General features: G+C 51.3%; 3 protein-coding genes across 3 annotated transcripts in view; 2 read left to right on the forward strand and 1 right to left on the reverse strand.

The window, feature by feature from the left end:
* Positions 1-2858, forward strand: part of EAH_00020970 (RNA polymerase Rpb3/Rpb11 dimerisation domain-containing protein, putative) — a gene marked incomplete at both ends in the record, with an annotated part of 6856 nt that extends 3998 nt beyond the window's left edge. Inside the window, 5 exons of the mRNA XM_013393516.1 lie at positions 533-758; positions 1145-1323; positions 1668-1822; positions 2124-2471; positions 2718-2858. Of these exons, the coding sequence (XP_013248970.1) occupies positions 533-758; positions 1145-1323; positions 1668-1822; positions 2124-2471; positions 2718-2858 (1049 nt within the window). The remainder of the gene's footprint in view (positions 1-532; positions 759-1144; positions 1324-1667; positions 1823-2123; positions 2472-2717) is intronic.
* A 234-nt stretch (positions 2859-3092) lies between these two features.
* EAH_00020980 (endonuclease III-like protein 1, putative) lies at positions 3093-7159 on the reverse strand (the record flags this gene model as incomplete). Its single annotated transcript, XM_013393517.1, has 9 exons — positions 3093-3182; positions 3589-3649; positions 3783-3848; positions 4082-4140; positions 4389-4564; positions 4796-4922; positions 5283-5345; positions 5505-6546; positions 7146-7159. 9 exons carry the CDS (start codon positions 7157-7159, stop codon positions 3093-3095), a joined length of 1698 nt encoding a protein of 565 aa, XP_013248971.1.
* Positions 7160-7399: 240 nt separating this feature from the next.
* EAH_00020990 (phosphatidylethanolamine-binding protein, putative) overlaps positions 7400-17500 on the forward strand; it is a gene marked incomplete at both ends in the record, with an annotated part of 27730 nt that continues 17629 nt past the window's right edge. The window contains 14 exons of the mRNA XM_013393518.1: positions 7400-7936; positions 8333-8421; positions 8773-8855; positions 9116-9348; positions 11298-11552; positions 11703-11993; positions 12089-12184; positions 12407-12850; positions 13068-13283; positions 14210-14214; positions 14443-15765; positions 15937-16109; positions 16331-16417; positions 16632-16870. Of these exons, the coding sequence (XP_013248972.1) occupies positions 7400-7936; positions 8333-8421; positions 8773-8855; positions 9116-9348; positions 11298-11552; positions 11703-11993; positions 12089-12184; positions 12407-12850; positions 13068-13283; positions 14210-14214; positions 14443-15765; positions 15937-16109; positions 16331-16417; positions 16632-16870 (4071 nt within the window). The remainder of the gene's footprint in view (positions 7937-8332; positions 8422-8772; positions 8856-9115; positions 9349-11297; positions 11553-11702; positions 11994-12088; positions 12185-12406; positions 12851-13067; positions 13284-14209; positions 14215-14442; positions 15766-15936; positions 16110-16330; positions 16418-16631; positions 16871-17500) is intronic.

The following is a 17500-nucleotide window of genomic DNA, read 5'->3' on the forward strand; positions in this document are numbered from 1 at the left end:
CAACGTACAAACCCTAAATCCTAAACCCTAAACCCTAAACCCTAGAGGGGAAGAGGATTGTGGCTAGCCGACGTAGAAGGTATAAACCCTAAACCCTAAACCCTTAATGTTGTACGAGCAACGCCGAACAAGCAACTATTATTAACAATACACCCCAAGCAGAAAAAACCCTAAACCCTAAACCCTTGTCGGGGCATTAAATACTAAACCCTAATCGGCATAAACCTAAACCCTACACTATAACCCCCAGTCGTAACCCTAAACCCTAAACCGTAAACCCTAAACACTAATCATAATCTTAAACCCTAAACCCTGTAATCTAAATACTTCTTTCGAGCTGTATGCGACTTCGCAAACCCTAAATCCTTATAAACCCTAAACCCTAAACCCTAAACCCTCTCCGCCCCTGCGCATTAACCCCTTCAAACAGCTGGACAAATGCAGTTAGGGTTTTGACTTGGGGAAACACCCGTTTAGGGTTTAGAGCTAGGGTTTAGGGTTTAGGGTTTAGGGCTTGCTGCTCGTGCTGCAGGACTCTACCGCGAAGAGGAAGGGTTTAGCTATCGGCTTTTTAAACGCAGACCCTTAGCGCCTCCCCCAACCAAACTGCAGCCGGAGCAGCAGCAGCAGCAGCAGCAGCAGCAGCAGCAGCAGCAGCAGCAGGATCTGGAGCTCTACCCTACGAGTTGCTGCTTCAGCGCCTGCCACCGAATGCGCATTGCTGTTCACAAACTCATGGGCACGCGTTGGTGTCAAGAGTAAACCCTAAACCCTAAACCCTAAACCCTAGTTCCTCTTCTTTGCGCTGTCTTCACATATTCGCTGACCTGGAGGGTATAGGGGGTTATAAGGGTTTACGACTTCTAGGGTTTGGGGTTTTAGGGTGTAAAGCTGTTTTAGGGTTTAGGATTTAGAAAGGGCTTTAAGTCTATGGTTTACCTTTTAGGGTTTAGGGTTTAGGGTTTAGGTTTGAGGGCATACCTTGTACGGCTTGGGGTTTAGGGTATTGTATTGATGGGCTTTCAGGGTTTAGGGTTTAAGGTTTAAGATTAAACGATAAGGGTTGAGGGTTCGGGGTTTAGGGTTTAAGGCTAAACGATAAGGGTTTAGGGTTTAGGGTTTAGGGTTTAGGGTTTGTGTATAGGCGAATGGAGAGCCCTGACCCGAAGGAGCAGCTAGTAGTAGAGATGTGGTGCTCTCGTAAGAACACGCCTAAGGAAGTGCTGCAGCATGCATTGTTAGAGATAGCAGCAGCAGCAGCAGCAGCGCAGCAGCAGCTGAATGTAAACAACAGCTTCATAGAAGAAGAACAAACCCTCAGAGGTATTGTTTTCATTATCAAATATACACCCCAAAACCCTAAACCCTTAACCCTAAACCCTAAGCACAATAAGCGTAAACCCTAATTATGATACACCCTCAGTATACACACTCGTTCTAAACCCTAATTATAATTATAAACCCTAATTATAAACCCTCTCAAAAAACCCTCAGAAAGGAGGTCTAATAAACCCTAATAATAAACCCTAATAAGCCCTAAACCCTAATAAACCCTAATCATTAACTATCCCCGATCCCTGCATCCACCCCTCTTGCCTAGGCTCTGTCTTCGTTGTCGTTCTTTAGGGTTTAGGGTTTAGGGTTTAGGGTTTAGGGTTTGTGCGCAGCGGGGTGGGAGAAGATATCTCAGCACAAAGAAGATGAGAGGCAGCAGCAACTGCAAGGAGGGCCTCCTCTGTTTGTTTTAGGGTTTAGAGGTGATATCAAACCAGCAAACCCTAGCGAAGCTTTAAAACCCTCATTTCCTATTACTGCTCCTCCCGTAAACCCTCACAAACCCTAAACCCTCATAAACCCTAAACCCTCGCAAACCCTAAACCCTTCATATTTTTTTAGCCACAAACCCTAAACCCTCACAAACCCTACACCCTTATAAACCATCGCCAGCTCAGCCTTGAGGCTGTCTTAAACCCTGCCTCTTCACAAACCCTAAACCCTCGGCCTTTCCCTTGGCGAACCCTTCTAAACCCTAATAAACCCTTCTAAACCCTTCTAAACCCTTCTAAACCCTAATAACCCCTTCTAAACCCTCAGCTACACCCTAATTATGCTTTTTGCCTCAGGCTCCCGAGCTAGGCCCGGAAGACTGGCTTCGGCAGCAACTGCAGCAGCAGCAGCAGCAGCAGGAACAGCAGGTGATGCAGCACGCGCAGCAGCATCAGCAACCCCAGAAGCAGGAAGAGCAGCAGCAAGACGACGGGCAGCAGCAAGAACAGCAGCAGGAGCTGCAGCAGGAGCTGCAGCAGGAGCAGCAGCAGGAGCTGCAGCAGGAGCAGCAGCAGGAGCTGCAGCAGGAGCTGCAGCAGGAGCTGCAGCAGGAGCTGCAGCAAGAAGAAGCACCAGGAAGCCCTGACGATGTCTTGCTGCAGGATTTGTCTTTGCCTCCGAAGGCCCTAGAAGGCTTACACCAGGTACACCCTTGCTGCTGCTGCTGCTGCTGCTGCTGCTGCTGCTTTTTCTGCTGCTGCTGCTGCTGCTTTTTCTGCTGCTGCTGCAGTAATGGTGCTCGTGTCGCTGCTTTCGCCGCCTCTTGCGTTGCTGCTTTTGCTGCTGCTGCTTTTGCTGCTGCTGCTTCTGCTGCAGTGTTGCCTCTTCGTGCGCTACCATATTCTATGCTGCTGTTGCTGCTGCTGCTGCTGTTGCTGCTGCTGCTGCAGTGCGAAGTTCGTACACTTGGAGACGTGAGTCTGTTTTCAATGAAGCAGCTGCTGCGGATCCCAGGTGTAACTGCAGCAGCAGCAACGCTGCTGCAGCAGCTGCTGCAGCACCGCTACGACAGGGAGTTAGCCCCCGACTAAACCCTAAACCCTAAACCCTAAACCCTAAACCCTTAAATACGTAGAATAAATAAAGGGTTTACGGTTTCAAACAAACTCCCTCATGTATAAAGGTCCAACACGCACGAAACCCTAAACCCTAACAGATTAGGGTTTAGGGTTTAGGGTTTAGGACGCTCCGCCAAGAAGCCAAGAGACAAAACAAACGGTTTGATCTAAAGCCTGATCTTCCCTCTAGGGTTTAGGGTTTAGGGTTTAGGGTTTAGGGTTTTCTTCTATGGCGATCTTAGGCACGCGCATTTTACGCCCTACAGGGCAGTACTGCCGGGCGAGACAAACAGAGCACTGCAGGCGCACACCAAACCCTAAACCCTAAACCCTAAACCCTAAACCCTAGTTATTATTAAACCCTAAACCCCAGATATTAAACGCCAAACCCTAAACCCTAGGTATTAAACCCTAAACCCTGATCTCCTAGGAATAAACCCTAACTTCATCAGCAGCAAAACCCTGCTGATATTCAGGCAGCAACTGGCTTGGAGTGTACAGTGAGGGTTTAGGGTTTAGGGTTTAGGCTCAAATATATATGGTTGTGCTTGCAGTTTATTATTAGGGTTTAGGGTTTGCACTGGAGTCCTAGCGAGGGATTCATTTCAAAAGAAGGGTTTATTTAGCATTAGGGTTTACAGGAGGGCTTCAGCTATGCTTTAGGGTTTAGGGTTTAGGGTTTAGGGTTTACCGCAGGGTTTACAGGTTTGCATATCTGCTGCCCGAAGCCAACCAGCAACAGATTAACGTCTTCCCAGTGCTTCCTGAGCAAACCCTAAACCCTAAACCCTAAACCCTAAGCCAAAACTGAAGAAACAGGATAGGGTAAGACCCCTGCACAGAGTCTAAACCAGCTTCAGCTAGGGTTTAGGGTTTAGGGTTTAGGCTATAGCGAACCTGGGAAGGCAATCTTCAAGGGCTATTTCGGTTTCCTGTGGGGTTTTCGTCTTCACCCACCCAAGCCTGCAGCAAACCCTAAACCCTAAACCCTAAAACCTAGAGCTCATACGACAATAAAATCCCAAACAAGGGTTTACCCTGCCGCATGTCCTGGTGTTTTCAAGGGTTTAGGGTTTAGGGTTTACGGTGGGAGAGAACGGCTCTTAATTAGGGTAACGCCAAATTAGGGTTTAGGGTTTGGCTATAGCACATTAGGGTTTAGGGTTTACTGAGAATTGAGGGTTTTTAGGGTTTACCTGTTGCTGATGCGGTGTACGTGCACATCCACTGCAATCCCATGGAAAGAATTCCAGGCCTAAGAAGCCAAACCCTAAACCCTAAACCCTAAACCCTAAACCCTTGAGTGTAGTAAGAGGGTTTGTCTTCTGGGGCCGAGGTGATGTCAGTACGACTCTCTTACGTTCTAAACCCTAAACCCTCAAAAAGGGTTTAAGGTTTGTATCGTGCATGCGTCACGAAATCAAGCTGGTAGCCGATCCCCTTCCCTAGGGTTTAGGGTTTAGGGTTTAGGGTTTAGGGTTTAGGGTTTTGGGGTGTACGTACAGCATGCATAACGATATTAGCCATCTTTCTTCCAACTCCTCTCAACTGCATCAAATCGTCGAGGGTTTGAGGCACCTCTCCTTTATGTTTTTTAATTAGTATCTCAGCTGCTTCTTTTAAGAAGGTTGTCTTGTTATTATGAAACCCAACACCAAATAACAAGCCCCTCAGCTTCTCTGCACACCCACAAACCCTAAACCCTAAACCCTAAACCCTCAGCCCCAAGAAGCAGTACATTACACACGCTATCTAGGGTTTACGGTTTACAAAACCCTAGGGTTTTCGTTTAAGGGTTTACAAGTAGCGTTATTAGGGTTTAGGTTTGAAGGCTGTTTACAAGGCGCAGCTCCCTAAGGGTTCCTAGGGTTTCAAGCATTAGGGTTTAGGGTTTAGGGTTTAGGGTTTACCAGGGTCGCAGGCAGCTATAGCATAAGGGTTTAAGAGCCCATTCTCTCGAAGTCTGTTGACGCATGCATGCGTTTGCTCGTCTTTAGTTTGGCTAGACAGCATCACCGCAACTAATACAGCAAACCGCTGCACGCAAACCCTAAACCCTAAACCCTAAACCCTAAACCCTAACCCTAAACCCTAAACCCTAAACCCTAAACCCTAGGCCTGGTAGGTTGAAACACGCTAAAGGCACCCGCTGGAACCGCCTTGTGGGAAACCCTCAAGCTCAGGAGTTAATTCCACACACATAAACCCTAAACCCTAAACCCTAAACCCTAAACCCTAAATCCTGTGGAGTAAAGGTTGTAAGACTTATTCAACTCTCTTGCGGTTTAGGGTTTACGTCCTTGGGTTTCTACACTTTCTACCTCGTCTGCCCCCATTTAGGGTTTAGGGTTTATAGATTAGGGTTTAGGGTTTAGGGTTTAGGGTTTAGGGTTTCACCCTTTCTTTTTCGTCTTTGCCTGTCTGCGCCTCCACGCCCATCGAGTCCACCGGCGCGTCGCGCTGCAACACCCCGCATCAAACCCTAGGGTTTAGGGTTTAGGGTTTAGGGTTTGCAAGTGAGAAGCACCCCTGCAACACCACTTCCGGCCTTACACACAGCAGACGCCGAGAAATACAAGTCGAGGGTTTAGGGTTTAGGGTTTAGGGTTTAGGGTTTACTTTTTCTCGCATTTTGCAGATCGCTTCCCAAACTTTATCAAAGTTCTCAGGCGGGGGTTTTGTGGGGTTTGTGTTGCAGCAGCTGCTGCTGCTCTTGCTGCTGCTCTTGCTGCTGCTGCTGCTGCTGCTGCTGCTGCTGCGGCTGCGGCCTTTAGGTTTGCCGATAGGAACTCGTTGCGGCTCTTGCTGCAGTTCACTGCATTCTTCGTCTCCCTCTGCTGCTGCTGCTGCTGTTGCTGTTGCTGCTGCTGCTGTTGCTGCTGCTGCTGTTGCTGCTGCTGCTGTTGCTGCTGCTGCTGTTGCTGCTGCTGCTTCTGCCTTTTCTTCCTTGGAAGTGGTTTTCATGGTGGCTTCCTGCGGCTCCGACTTGCAGCTCTTTGCTGCTGCTGCTGCTCCTGCTGCTGCTGCCTCTGCGCTTTGCTGCTGCTGCAGCGGGCCTGCACTACCGCGCCGCTTCGCCCTGAGGTCTCGTTCTTGCTGCTGCTGCTGCTGCTGCTGCTTCTGCTGCTGCTGCTGTTCTTCCTTCACAAGAGTTTTTTCTCTCTTGACTTCAACTCTATCAGTGTGGCTGCTGCTTCTGCTGCTCTTCTTGTCGCTGCTGCTGCTGCCATTTTTATTACTGTTGCTGCCGTTGCTGCTGCTGCTGCTGCTGCTGCTGCTGCAGGGGGTTTGGCGTTTGCGGCCCCTCGGAGGCGGCAGCGGCGAAGAAGGGAAGCAAAAAGCATCGAAGCTATTCAGCTGCGGCTCCATTGTGCTGCTGCTGCTGCTGCTGCTGTTGCTGCTGCTGCTGCTGCTGTCGCTGCTGCGGTGGGAGAGGGTTTCTCCGGTGGTGGTGCCGCTGCTGCTACTCTTGCTGCTGCTGCTGCTGCTGCTGCTGCTGCTGCTGCGTTTGCTGCTGCTGCAGATGTTGTGTATCCTTGAAGGGGCAACAGGCTGCTGCAGCTGCACAGTGCAGGGTGCTGTTGTCTGAGAAGCAGCAGCAGCAGCAGCAGCAGCAGCAGCAGATATTCGAGGTGGCGCAAGACGCCAGCCAGCAGCACCCCTAAGCAGCAGCAGCAGCAGCAGAACCAGCAGCAGCTGCAGCTGCTGCACCTGCAGCAGCGGCAAGGGAGGGCGAAGCAGCAGCAACGGCTGCAAGTTTTTCTGTGTTGCAGCAGCAGCTGCTGCTGTTGCTGCTGCTGCTGCTGTTGTTGTTGTTCTTGCTGCTGCTGTTGCTGCTGCTGCTCTCGTCCCTGTATGTCTTAGCCTGAAAACCCAGAATGAATATTTAATTACATTAGAGATACTAGGGCTCACGAAGTAGGGTTTAGGGTTTAGGGTTTAGGGTTTGTGGAGGAGATGTGTCTGGAGGCAGGTCGCGCATAGATAGGAAGCGAGAGGGTTTAGGGTTTAGGGTTTAGGTTTCAGGGTTTAGGGTTTAGGGTTTAGGGTCTAGGGTTTAGGGTCTAGGGTTTAGGGTTTAGGGTTTAGGGTCAGGTAGTTAGGTTAAGGGTCTGTGGGGCCCGAACTCAATCGCGACGATAGCCGCTAGCTGCTGCTGCTGCTGCTGCTGCTGCTGCGGCTGCTGCTGCTGCTGCTGCTGCTGTTATTTAATTACATATTATTTTTATTTGTTTCTTTTTTATTTCATCACTGTTTTACGAGTCCGTATGCATAAGCCTCAAACCCTAAACCCTAAACCCTAAACCCTAAACCCTCAAACGATTCGCACACTGTCGGCGCAGGGTGTCTTCTATCTTCGGGGTAGCGTTCCCCGGTTTAGGGTTTAGGGTTTAGGGTTTAGGGTTTGGAGTTGTTGTGCGTGCGTGTGTGCAGAGGCGCCTTCTCAGGTTTAAGCTGGGCGTCAACCCTTACCCTAAACCCTAAACCCTAAACCCTAAACCCTAGCAGGCGCAATGCGTCCGCTACGGAGCCGCCCGCTGCTGCTGGCAGCAGCAGCAGCACTTTGCATCTTCGCGCTGGCGGTAGCTGATGAACAGCAGCAGCAGCAGCAACAGCTTCAGCAGCAGCAGCAACAGCCGCAGCAGCAGCCAGAGAAGCAGCAGCCAGAGCAGCAGCAGCAACAATCACAGTCGCAGCAGCAGCAGCAGCAACAACAGCTGGACCAGCCGCAGCAGCAGCACCTCGAGCAGCAACAGCAGCAACAGCCGCAGCAGCAGCAGCAGCCAGAGCAGCCGCAGCAACAACAGAAGCCGGAGCAGCAGCAACAGAAACCGGAGCAGCAGCAACAAATGCAGCAGCAGCAGCAGCAGCCGCATCAACACCTTCTGCCGCAGCAACCGCAGGAACAGCCGGGGCAGCAGCAGCAACCACAGCAGCAGCAGCAGCAGCAGCAGCAGCAGCAGCAGCAGGTGACTTGTGCTGCCCTGGAGAGGTCGCGCATTATCCCCGATGTCATCAAACTGCGCGAATGCAAAACCCTCCATTTACAGGTTTGCTGCTGCTGCTGTTGCCGCTGCTGCTGTTGCTGCTGCTGCTGTTGCTGCTGCTGTTGTTGCTGCTGCTGCTGTTTCTGCCGCTGCTGCTGCTGCTCTGCTTGCTGCTGCTCCACTTGCTGTTGCTGCCTCACGCCTTTCCGATGGTTTGAGAGCTAGGGTTGTCCGTTGGGATCTGTACATCATAAGATCTATGATTTAGGGTTTAGGGTTTAGGGTTTAGGGTTTAGGGTTTGTGAGTGTTTGATTGTGAGGGGGTGTTTAGGTTAAGGGTTTGCATGTAATATTTTGTGTTTTTGATTGAAACAATAGGCTGGACAATGATGTTTAGGGTTTATTTAGGGTTTAGGGTTTAGGGTTTAGGGTTTAGGGTTTAGGGTTTGTGGTTTGCAGCTGAGGGTTTCGTTTGAAGGGCAAGTCGCGGGCTGGGGCGCGGAGGTTCCCTTAGAGAAGACTGCGAAGCCTCCTCTCGTTGACATTTCGTCTAAACCCTCAACAAACACCAAATTCGTGCTCGTGCTAACTGATCCTGACGCCCCCTCCAGGTCTCTAGGGTTTAGGGTTTAGGGTTTAGGGTTTAGGGTTTGTGGTCTAGGGTTTGGGGTTTAGGGTTTAGGGTTTAGGGTTTAGGGTTTAGGGTTTAGGGTTTAGGGTTTAGGGTTTGGGGGGGTTTAGGTCTCTCGCCGCGGGGTTCCTCAGTTCGGTTCCAGTGTAGGGATTAGAGGGAAGGGTTTGGGGTTTAGGGTTTGGGGCTGCATGCATGTGTTTTCATAGAGATTACTAGTGTTTAGGGTTTAGGGTTTAGGGTTTAGGGTTTAGGGTTTGCGGTGCAGGGATGATCCGGTGTATCGCGAGTGGGCGCATTGGGTGGCGGTTAGTTCAACAAACCGCTTTGATGGGAACTCGGAGAGTCTACGTAAGGGTTTAGGGTTTAGGGTTTAGGGTTTAGGGTTTAGGGATTAGGGCTTGCGGATAAGGGTGCAGGGCTGTTAGGTACCGCTTAGAGATTAGGGTTTAGGGTTTGGGGTTTATGCCTTTGGAATTCGCGTTGCAAGGGTTAGGGTTTGTGAGTCAGGGTTTAGGGTTTAGAGTTTGCAGGGTTTAGGGTTTAAGGTTTGGATGATGCAGGGTTTAGGGTTTAGGGTTTAGGGTTTAGGGTTTAGGGTTTGTGTTCAGTCACGTATAGACCCCCGACGCCACCCAAGGGCAGCGGCCTCCACCGCTATGTGCTGCTGCTATTCGTAGCTTCCCTAGACCAGCAGCCGCAGCAGCAGCAGCAGCAGCAGCCGCAGCAGCAGGAGCAGCGTTTGCTGCTGCAGCAGCTACCAGGCAACAGCAGCAGAGCGAGATGGGGGGGCATCGGCAGAGCTATTGATTTTGCTGCAGCAAATAATCTGCAGCTAGCGGGAGTTCAGTGGTTTACTGCTCAGGCTGCAAACCCTAAACCCTAAACCCTAAACCCTAAACCCTAGGGTCTCACCTGGGGGTTTACAGAGCCAGGGAGGGCTCGCGCTGGCAAAAGTCAGCGTACGCACAGGTTCCCTCTAAACCCTAAACCCTAAACCCTAAAGTAGGGTTTAGGGTTTAGTCAAACCAAAGCGCTGACCCATGCTTGCACGCGCAACATTTGCTGCTGCTGCTGCAGCAAAATGCAGCAGCAGCAGCTGCTGCTGCTGCTGCAGGTAAAGGTGCATTGCTTTGTTAATGCAGGAGACGAAATAAAAAGCAATATTTTGTTATTTTATATTTCTTGTCTTAGTTGTAGGGTTTAGGGTTTAGGGTTTGGATGATGCAGGGTTTAACAACGCTTTAGGGTTTAGGGTTTAGGGTTTAGGGTTTAGGGTTTGTAGTAGTTTCCCTCGTTAACCCAAAACCCTGCCAGGCCGAAACCCTAAACCCTAAACCATCAGTTCTAGAGCCTAACAGGGGGCCGACTCTAAACCCTAAACCCTCACTGCAAAGCGCCACTAAACCCTAAACCCTAAACCCTAATTAGGCATCATTACAACAGGAGCGGGTTTGGCGTGGAAGGCGCAGGATTTAGGGTTTAGGGTTTAGGGTTTAGGGTTTGGGGTTTAGCGCTTAGGGTTGTCTAGGGTTTGAGTTTTGTCGTTGTGGTGTTAGAGCTTAGGGTTTAGGGTTTAGGGTTTGTACTTGAGCCTTCCGAATTCAGCTTTTCGTGTTATTCGTTTAGGGTTTAGGGTTTAGGGTTTAGCATTTAGGGTTTATAGTGTAGGGTATTCGGTCTAGGGTTTAGGGTTTAGAGCGGAGAACTTGCTGGCTAGTGGTCTACACCTCAGGGTGTGTAATTTAATGAGCCCCTTCTGGTGTTTGGGTTTTAGGGTTTAGGGTTTAGGGTTTAGGGTTTAGGGCTTAAGGGTTTAGGGTTTAGGGTTTAGGGTTTTTGCGTTCGTGGGCTCGGCGAGCAACAGCCCCAAAGCAGGAGTCTTCCTGCTCCTACGCTATTTAATTTCAGTTAATATTTAATTATAAACAATATTTTTTACCTTTGGTTTTAGTTTTGAGGGTTTAGGGTTTAGGGTTTAGGGTCTAGGGTCTAGGGTTTAGGGTTTAGGGGGTTGCCGACGGCGCGCAAGACAACGAGCTCCGCGGTTTTTGTTGAATGGTTGAGGGTTTAGTGTTTACAGTTGAGTATAAAACCTACTGTTTAGGGTTTAGGGTTTAGGGTTTGCCGTGTAGGGTCTAGGGTTTAGGGTTTGTGATGCACACACTTACGCCGACCCACTCATCTGCAGCGAATCCTGCAGCAACAGCAGCAGCTGCAGCAGCAGCTGCAGGAAGGCCACTGAGCTAGCAGCAGCAACAGCAACAACTGCAGCAGCAACAACACCAACGGCAGCAGCAACAGCAGCAGATGCAGCAGCAGCAGAAATCGCCGCTGCACCTGCAGCGGAGGCTGCTGCTCCTGCTGCAGCTGCTGCTGGCTGCCTTCCTTTTTGCTGCAGCAGCAGCAGCAGCAGATGCAGCAGGAAATGCAGCTAGCTGTGCTTCTTACGGCAAGCTGTCTACACACCTCTCATCACTCGCTAGCAGCAGCAAGACCTGCTGCAACAGCAACAGCAGCAGCAGCAGCAGCAGCAGCAGCAGCAGCAAGTTCTGCAGCAGCAAGCGCTTCGTTTTTGTTTTGTATGATGTGCGGAATGGAGAGGGTTTTAATGTAGGCAAACCCTTAAACCCTAAACCCTAAACCCTAAACCCTAATCGCTTAGCACTTCTTCAGCTCCCTACACTATGGTGACGTTGCGTTTACTTTTTGCTGCTGTTTCTGCTGCTGCTGCTGTTTCTGCTGCTGCTGCTGTTTCTGCTGCTGCTGCTGCTGCTTCTGCTGCTGCTGCAGCTGCAGAAGGAGGTGGTGGTTCGCGTGGCCCTCTCGCTGCAGCGGCTGAACCTGGAGCAGCAGCAGCAGCAGCAGCAGCAGCAGCAGGTGTACGTGCTCGTGCTGCCTCCCTGGTGTTTGCTGCAGCACTGGAAGCTGCAGGGCCCTCAACGGGTTAGGTGGGGAGAGCTGCTGCTGCTGCAGCAGCTGCAGCAGCTGCTGCCGGTGGTAGAGTATGATGATTTTGCTGCTCTGCATCAGCAACAAAAGCAGCAGGTATGCCGCTGCTGCTGCTGCTGCTGCTTAAGCTGCTGCTGCTGCCCGCTGCGGCTGCTGCTGCAGCTGCTTCTCCCCCTCCAAGTGTTGCTGTTGTTGTAGCTGCTGCTGCTGTTGCTGTTGCTTCTGCTGTTGCTGCTGTTGTTGCAGGTGGACTCAGTAATGTTGCTGCAATACAATGCAGCAGCAGCAGGAGCAGCAGCAGCAGCAGCTGGAGGTCAGCCTTGTGCTGTCGCTGCTGCTGCTGCTGCATGCAGCGCCTTTGGCCTCATCGCGGAGCAGCAGCGAACCGCTCGCCAGGTGTACATGCAGCAGCAGCGGCAACTGCAGCAGCAGCGGCAACTGCAGCAGCAGCAGCAGCAGCAGCAGCAGCAGCAGCAAACTGATTCGTTATTCTTTTGGCTGGGGGGTTATTGCAATCCATTGAGAGCGGAAAGAGCTGTGAGTTGCTTCCTCGAGGGTTTAGTGCTGTCTAGGGTCTAGGGTCTAGGGTTTAGGGTTTAGGGTTTAGGGTTTAGGGTTTAGGGTTTGTGCAGGTTTGCATCGAATCGGCCCTTCCCACGCCCTGGACTCTGTCGCGGTGTCTGCCTGCTGCTGCAGCGGAAGATGAAATCATCTTCTTAAAGGCAAGGGTTTAGGGTTTAGGGTTTAGGGTTTAGGGTGTGTAAGCTTTTAGGGTTGAGGGTTTCGGGTTAATGATGGTTTAGGGTTTAGGGTTTGTGGCTAAGTGCTTAGGGTTTACAATGTAGGCCTACAGGTTTAGGGTTTAGGGTTTTGTGGCTAAGTGTTTAGGGTTTAGGATGTAGGCCTACAGGTTTAGGGTTTAGGGTTTAGGGTTTAGGGTTTGTGCTCAGCATGCAGACTCAATTCTGCCTCCATTTCCTGATGAAGCAGAGGATTGGGGTTTAGGGTTTGGGGTTTACGTACACCCGAAACTACAGGCCGTAGGAGATGCCTTCCTCAGCTACATGCGCAGCAGCAGCAGCAGCAGCAGCAGCAGCAGCAGCAACCTCGGAGGCAAGTGCAGCAGCAGCAGCACCAACAGCAGCTCCTGCAGCAGCAGCAGCAGCAGCAGCAGCAGTGACGGCACTTCTCCGGTAGCTGCAGCATTACCAGCATCATCAACAGCAGCAGCAGAACCAGCAGCAGCAGCAGCAGCAGCAGCAGCAGCAGCAGCATTTCCTTTCATCTCATTGCACTGGAGGCGCTCTGATTTCATAAGAATCGGATTAGCAGCAGATTCTGCTGCAGCAGCAAAAGTGCTGCTGCAGCTCGCAACCCGCATTCAAGCCCTTGCTGTAAACCCTAAACCCTAAACTCCCGCTCTTAACCCTAAACCCTAGACCCTAAACCCTAAACCCCCGGTGTAGACACTAAACCCTAAGGCTGCGGGCTCCACACTCAATGGAGCTGAAAGTGGTTCTCTTGCTGCTGCTGCTGCTGCTGCTGCTGCTGCTGCTGCTGCTGTTACTGCTGCTGGTGCTGCTGCTATTGCTGCTGCTGCTGCTGCTGCAGGTACTGGTCTGTACAGACGCAACGCCAGAAGAGCGCAAGGACCTATCAGCTAACTTTGCTGCAGCAGCAGCAGCAGCAGAAGCAACAGCAGCAGCAGCAGCAACAACAGCAACTCCGAAGGTGTACTTCTTCGATGTTGAAATCGCGCTGCATGCCCTCGCGAGGCAGCAGCAGCAGCAGCAGCAGCAGGAAGATGAGGAAGCTGTGCTGCAGCGGGTACTAGGCCGACGTCTGCTGCTGCTGCTGCGGCACCACCCAGGTGCAGCAGCACTTGCTGAGTGGGCTGCTGCTGCTGCTGCTGATGTGTTTATAGGCAGCAGCAGCAGCAGAGTCTCGCAGCAAATACGCAGCGAAAGATGCAGATGGGGGTTCCCTTTGTATTTATCTGCTGCTGACATCTGTCCTGCTGCTGCTGCTGCTGCTGCTGCTGCAGAGGGAAGGTCTGCTGCTGCAGTCGCAGCAGCGGCAGTAGCAGCAGCAGCAGCTGCTGCTGCTCCCACGGATGCAACAGCAACAAACACTGTACTATCACAGTCCTCATCATCAGCAGCAGCCGCAACGACCACAGCAGCAGCAGCAGCAGCAGCAGCAGCAGCAAAAGAGCTATATAAAGAACTACCCTTGTGCGCTGTGCGGCTGTCTCTGCTGCCGAAGCCCGCAACTCCAAGCCTTCTGGCTGCTTTGAAAGAGAAAAGAATTAAAAATATTTATTTTTAAACAATTAGGGTTTAGGGTTCAGGGTTTAGGGTTTAGGGTTTAGGCAGCCGTTCTAGGGTTTAGGGTTTAGTGTTGGGGGGGTGGGTAGGGAGCAGAGGGTTTGCAAACCCTAAACCCTAAACCCTAAACCCTAATTGAAATACGGATGCATTTAGCAAACGAATGCCTCGGTAAATTCTTATCCGCTTCAGCCTCCTTCTAGAGTCAAGAGTTTAGGGTTTAGGGTTTAGGGTTTAGGGTTTAAGGCTTAGGGTTTAGGGTTTAGGGTTTAGTGTCTGGGGGGAGTGCAGGAGTAGTTAGGCTCTTGTCTCAATACTATGAGCAGACTTCTATACACCTTCGTTTGTATTTCAAGGGTTTAGGGTTTAAAACTTAGAAATTAGGGTTTAGGGTCTAGGGTTTAGGGTTTAGGGTTTAGGGTTTAGGGATGGTGAGCCCGATGGGGCTTCGAGTGTTGCATGCAGCAGCAAAATATTTTGCTGCCGGAGACGGCAAACAAAAATAAATTACCCTTCTCTCCTTTCAGTATCAATTCTAGGGTTTAGGGTTTAGGGTTTAGGGTTTAGGGTTTAGGGTTTGGGGTTCAGTACCACCACGAGATGTAGCTGTTGCAAACTTTTCAGCTGCAGCAACACCAAGGGTTTTGCTGCTCTTTCAGTTACACCAGCAGCAGCTGCAGCAGGAACAGCAGCAGCCGCAGCAGCAGCAGCAGCCGCAGCAGTAGCAACAGCAGCAGCAGCAGCAAAAACAGCAGCAGCAGCAAAAACAGCAGCAGCAGCACAATGTCTTCAGCGAGGCCTGGCCCTCACGGGCTATCTCTGCACGATCCCCACACGGCAGCAGCAGCAGCAGCAGCAGCAGCAGCGACAAGAGAAGCAGCAGCACCTGCATTAAGCAGGCAATCCCTACTTGTGCACCGCAGCGACGCGCAGCAGCAGCAGCAGCAGCAGCAGCAGCAGCATCTCTTGAATTTCGTAGGGTCTCCGATCTCCTCAGCAAGCGAAAGTGCTGCTGGCTCGCCTATCCCTGGACAGCAGCTGCTGCTGCAGCAGCAGCAGCTGCAACAACAGCAGCAGCAGCAGCAGCAGCAGCAAGGCATCTATGAAGACTTTCCGCTGTTACCAGCTTCGCTTGAGGAGGCAGAAGCCCGCAGCAGCAGCAGCAGCAGCAGCAGCAACTTGCCGCGTGTTGCTGTCTACCCTCCAGAGAATGAACAATCAAACCATAAGCAGCAGCAGCAGCAGCAGCAGCAGCAGCAGCAGATGCCTCTATCTCCGTTGACCTCTCCAGACATCTCACTGCAGCCGCAGCAGCAGCAGCAGCAGCAGCTGACGTCTCCTTCTACGCCTCCTTTCTCCCCGTCTCTTGCTGCTGCACCTCCGCCTCGCCGGTGCACTGCAGCAGCAGCAGCAGCAGCAGCAGCAGGCGGGAAGCCTACGGGCTCGTCTTCTCTGTCTCCTTCCTACTGCAGCCCTCTGTCTGCTGCGTCTCCTGCTTCTCCTTTCATCAGCTACAGCAGCAGCAGCAGCAGCAGCAGTCGTGCAGCAGCAGCAGCAGCAGCAGCAGGACCCCCCCCTAGTGCTCTTGGTGGCAACGCAAATGTGTTGCGGCTCGGCAGCTGGCTGCTGCAGCACAGCAGCAAACTGCCTCAGCAGCTGCTGCAGCAGCAGATGGAGAACTTCCTGCTGCACTTCGACTTCGTTGCTGCTGCTGCTGCTGCTGGTGCCAGCAGCAGCAGCAGCAGCAGCAGCGGGAGTGAGGATATTGGGGTAGTCGTAGAGAGAGAAGTAATCGATGATGATGAAGGAGATTCTGCTGCTGCTGCTGCTGGCCCAGCAGCAGCAGCAGCAGCAACAGCAGCAGCAGCAGCAACAGGAGATGCTGCTGTCTTCACTTCGTTAATGCTAGACCTCCTGGCGCTGAGGGTTGGGGAAGGAGCAGCAACAGCAGCAGATTGTCTTGTTCATCATCTCAAGGCAGCGTAAACCCTAAACCCTAAACCCTAAACCCTAAACCCTAAACCCTTGCAATACGCGTCTTCTTCGTTCCTTCTTGTGTAAACTTCCAGGATCTAGCTGTACCACCTTTAATGTCTAGGGTTTACGGTTTAGGGTTTAGGGTTTAGGGTTTAGGGTTTAGGGTTTGTGTGCAGCTGCAAAGGGGAGCGCATGGACTGCAGCGGGGGCTCAGCAGCAGCTGCAGCGGAAGCAGCAGCAGACAACAGCAGCAGCAGCAGCAGCAGCGGGTGGCTGCGGGTTGGGAGGTTTGCCTTTCATAACCGCCGCGCACTCAAACAAAAACTGCGAGCGGTCTTGCAACTAGGAGGTAAGGGTTTAGGGTTTAGGGTTTAGGGTTTAGGGTTTAGGGTTTTCTTGAAGCTTGCTTCTTAGTAATTTGACTCTGTTTAGGGTTTAGGGTTTAGGATTGCCTTTATTGGGGTTTTAGTGCAGTCTACGTCGTTATAGGGCCAAGGGTTTAGGGTTTAGGGTTTAGGGTTTAGGGTTTAGGGTTTAGGGTTTAGGGTTTAGGGTTTAGGGTTTGCGCAGAGGAAGGCCAGGACCTTGAGGGGGAGGATTTGGAGTTGGTTTCGACAGTCTTGAGGTATCACCCGCGCGCTAAATTTAAAACTAAAGGTAAACCCTAAACCCTAAACCCTAAACCCTAAACCCTAAACCCTGAGAGCTAAACGGTATACCCTTGATGGAGAGTGCTGGGGCCAGTTGTTTGTGTTGAGTGCTAGGGCTAAGGGTTTAGGGTTTCTTGTTTATTGTCTACAATTAAGGATTTAGGGTTTAGGGTTTAGGGTTTAGGGTTTAGGGTTTAGGGTTTGTGGTTTGTGGTTTGTAGGGATGATAGGGATATATGTCGGAGCCCATCCAAACCCTCGTTTTCATTCGACTCGCACTTTTTTTGTTCGCCGACTGGAAGTTGCTGCTGCAGCATCTGCTGCAGCATCTGCAGCAGCAGCAGCAGCAGCAGCAGCAGAGCCAGCTAGCCAGCTAGCTAGCCGAAGCAAAGGAGACAAAGATGAAGACTTCAGCTACGTGCGGTGTGTCGGCAATATTTTGTCTTCAGACACAAAAGCAGTCCGCGCCATCTGTCTCTCTCTCCAGCAGGTCAGCTCCCTAGCTAGCTAGCTAGCTAGCTAGCTAGCTAGATAGATAGGTAGATAGATAGATAGATAGATAGATAGATAGATAGATTGGTAGCTAGATAGACAGATTGGTAGGTAGGTAGGTAGCTAGCTAGCTAGCTAGCTACCCGGATAGCTGGTTAGGGTTGATTCACTAGCTAGCTAGCTAGCTAACTAACTAGCTAGCTAAATCGCCAGCTAGCTAAATCACTAGCTAGCTAAATCGCTAGCTGGCTAACTAGCTACTCAGCTAGCTAACTCGCTGGCTACATAGCTAGCTAGCTAGCTAGCTAAATCGCTAGCTGCAGCATGCGTGTGGTTGTGTGTTGCTGCAGCTAGCTGCAGCATTTCCTAGTGCTGTCGGTTTTATTTATGACAATTTAAAGAGAGCGCTGCCACCCCCCAAACAAACTGCCGAAATGCATGCGGCGTTCGCAAAGTCGCTGCTGTGGTTGGCGCATAATATACCCCCTGTACACCCCAAACCCTAAACCCTAAACCCTAAACCACAAACCCTAAACCACAAACCCTAAACCACAAACCCTAAACCACAAACCCTAAACCCTAAACCACAAACCCTAAC

The sequence above is a fragment of the Eimeria acervulina genome, genomic scaffold (assembly GCF_000499425.1).
Source record: "Eimeria acervulina Houghton genomic scaffold, Eah_scaff147, whole genome shotgun sequence".
Classification (NCBI taxonomy): Eukaryota; Apicomplexa; class Conoidasida; order Eucoccidiorida; family Eimeriidae; genus Eimeria; species Eimeria acervulina.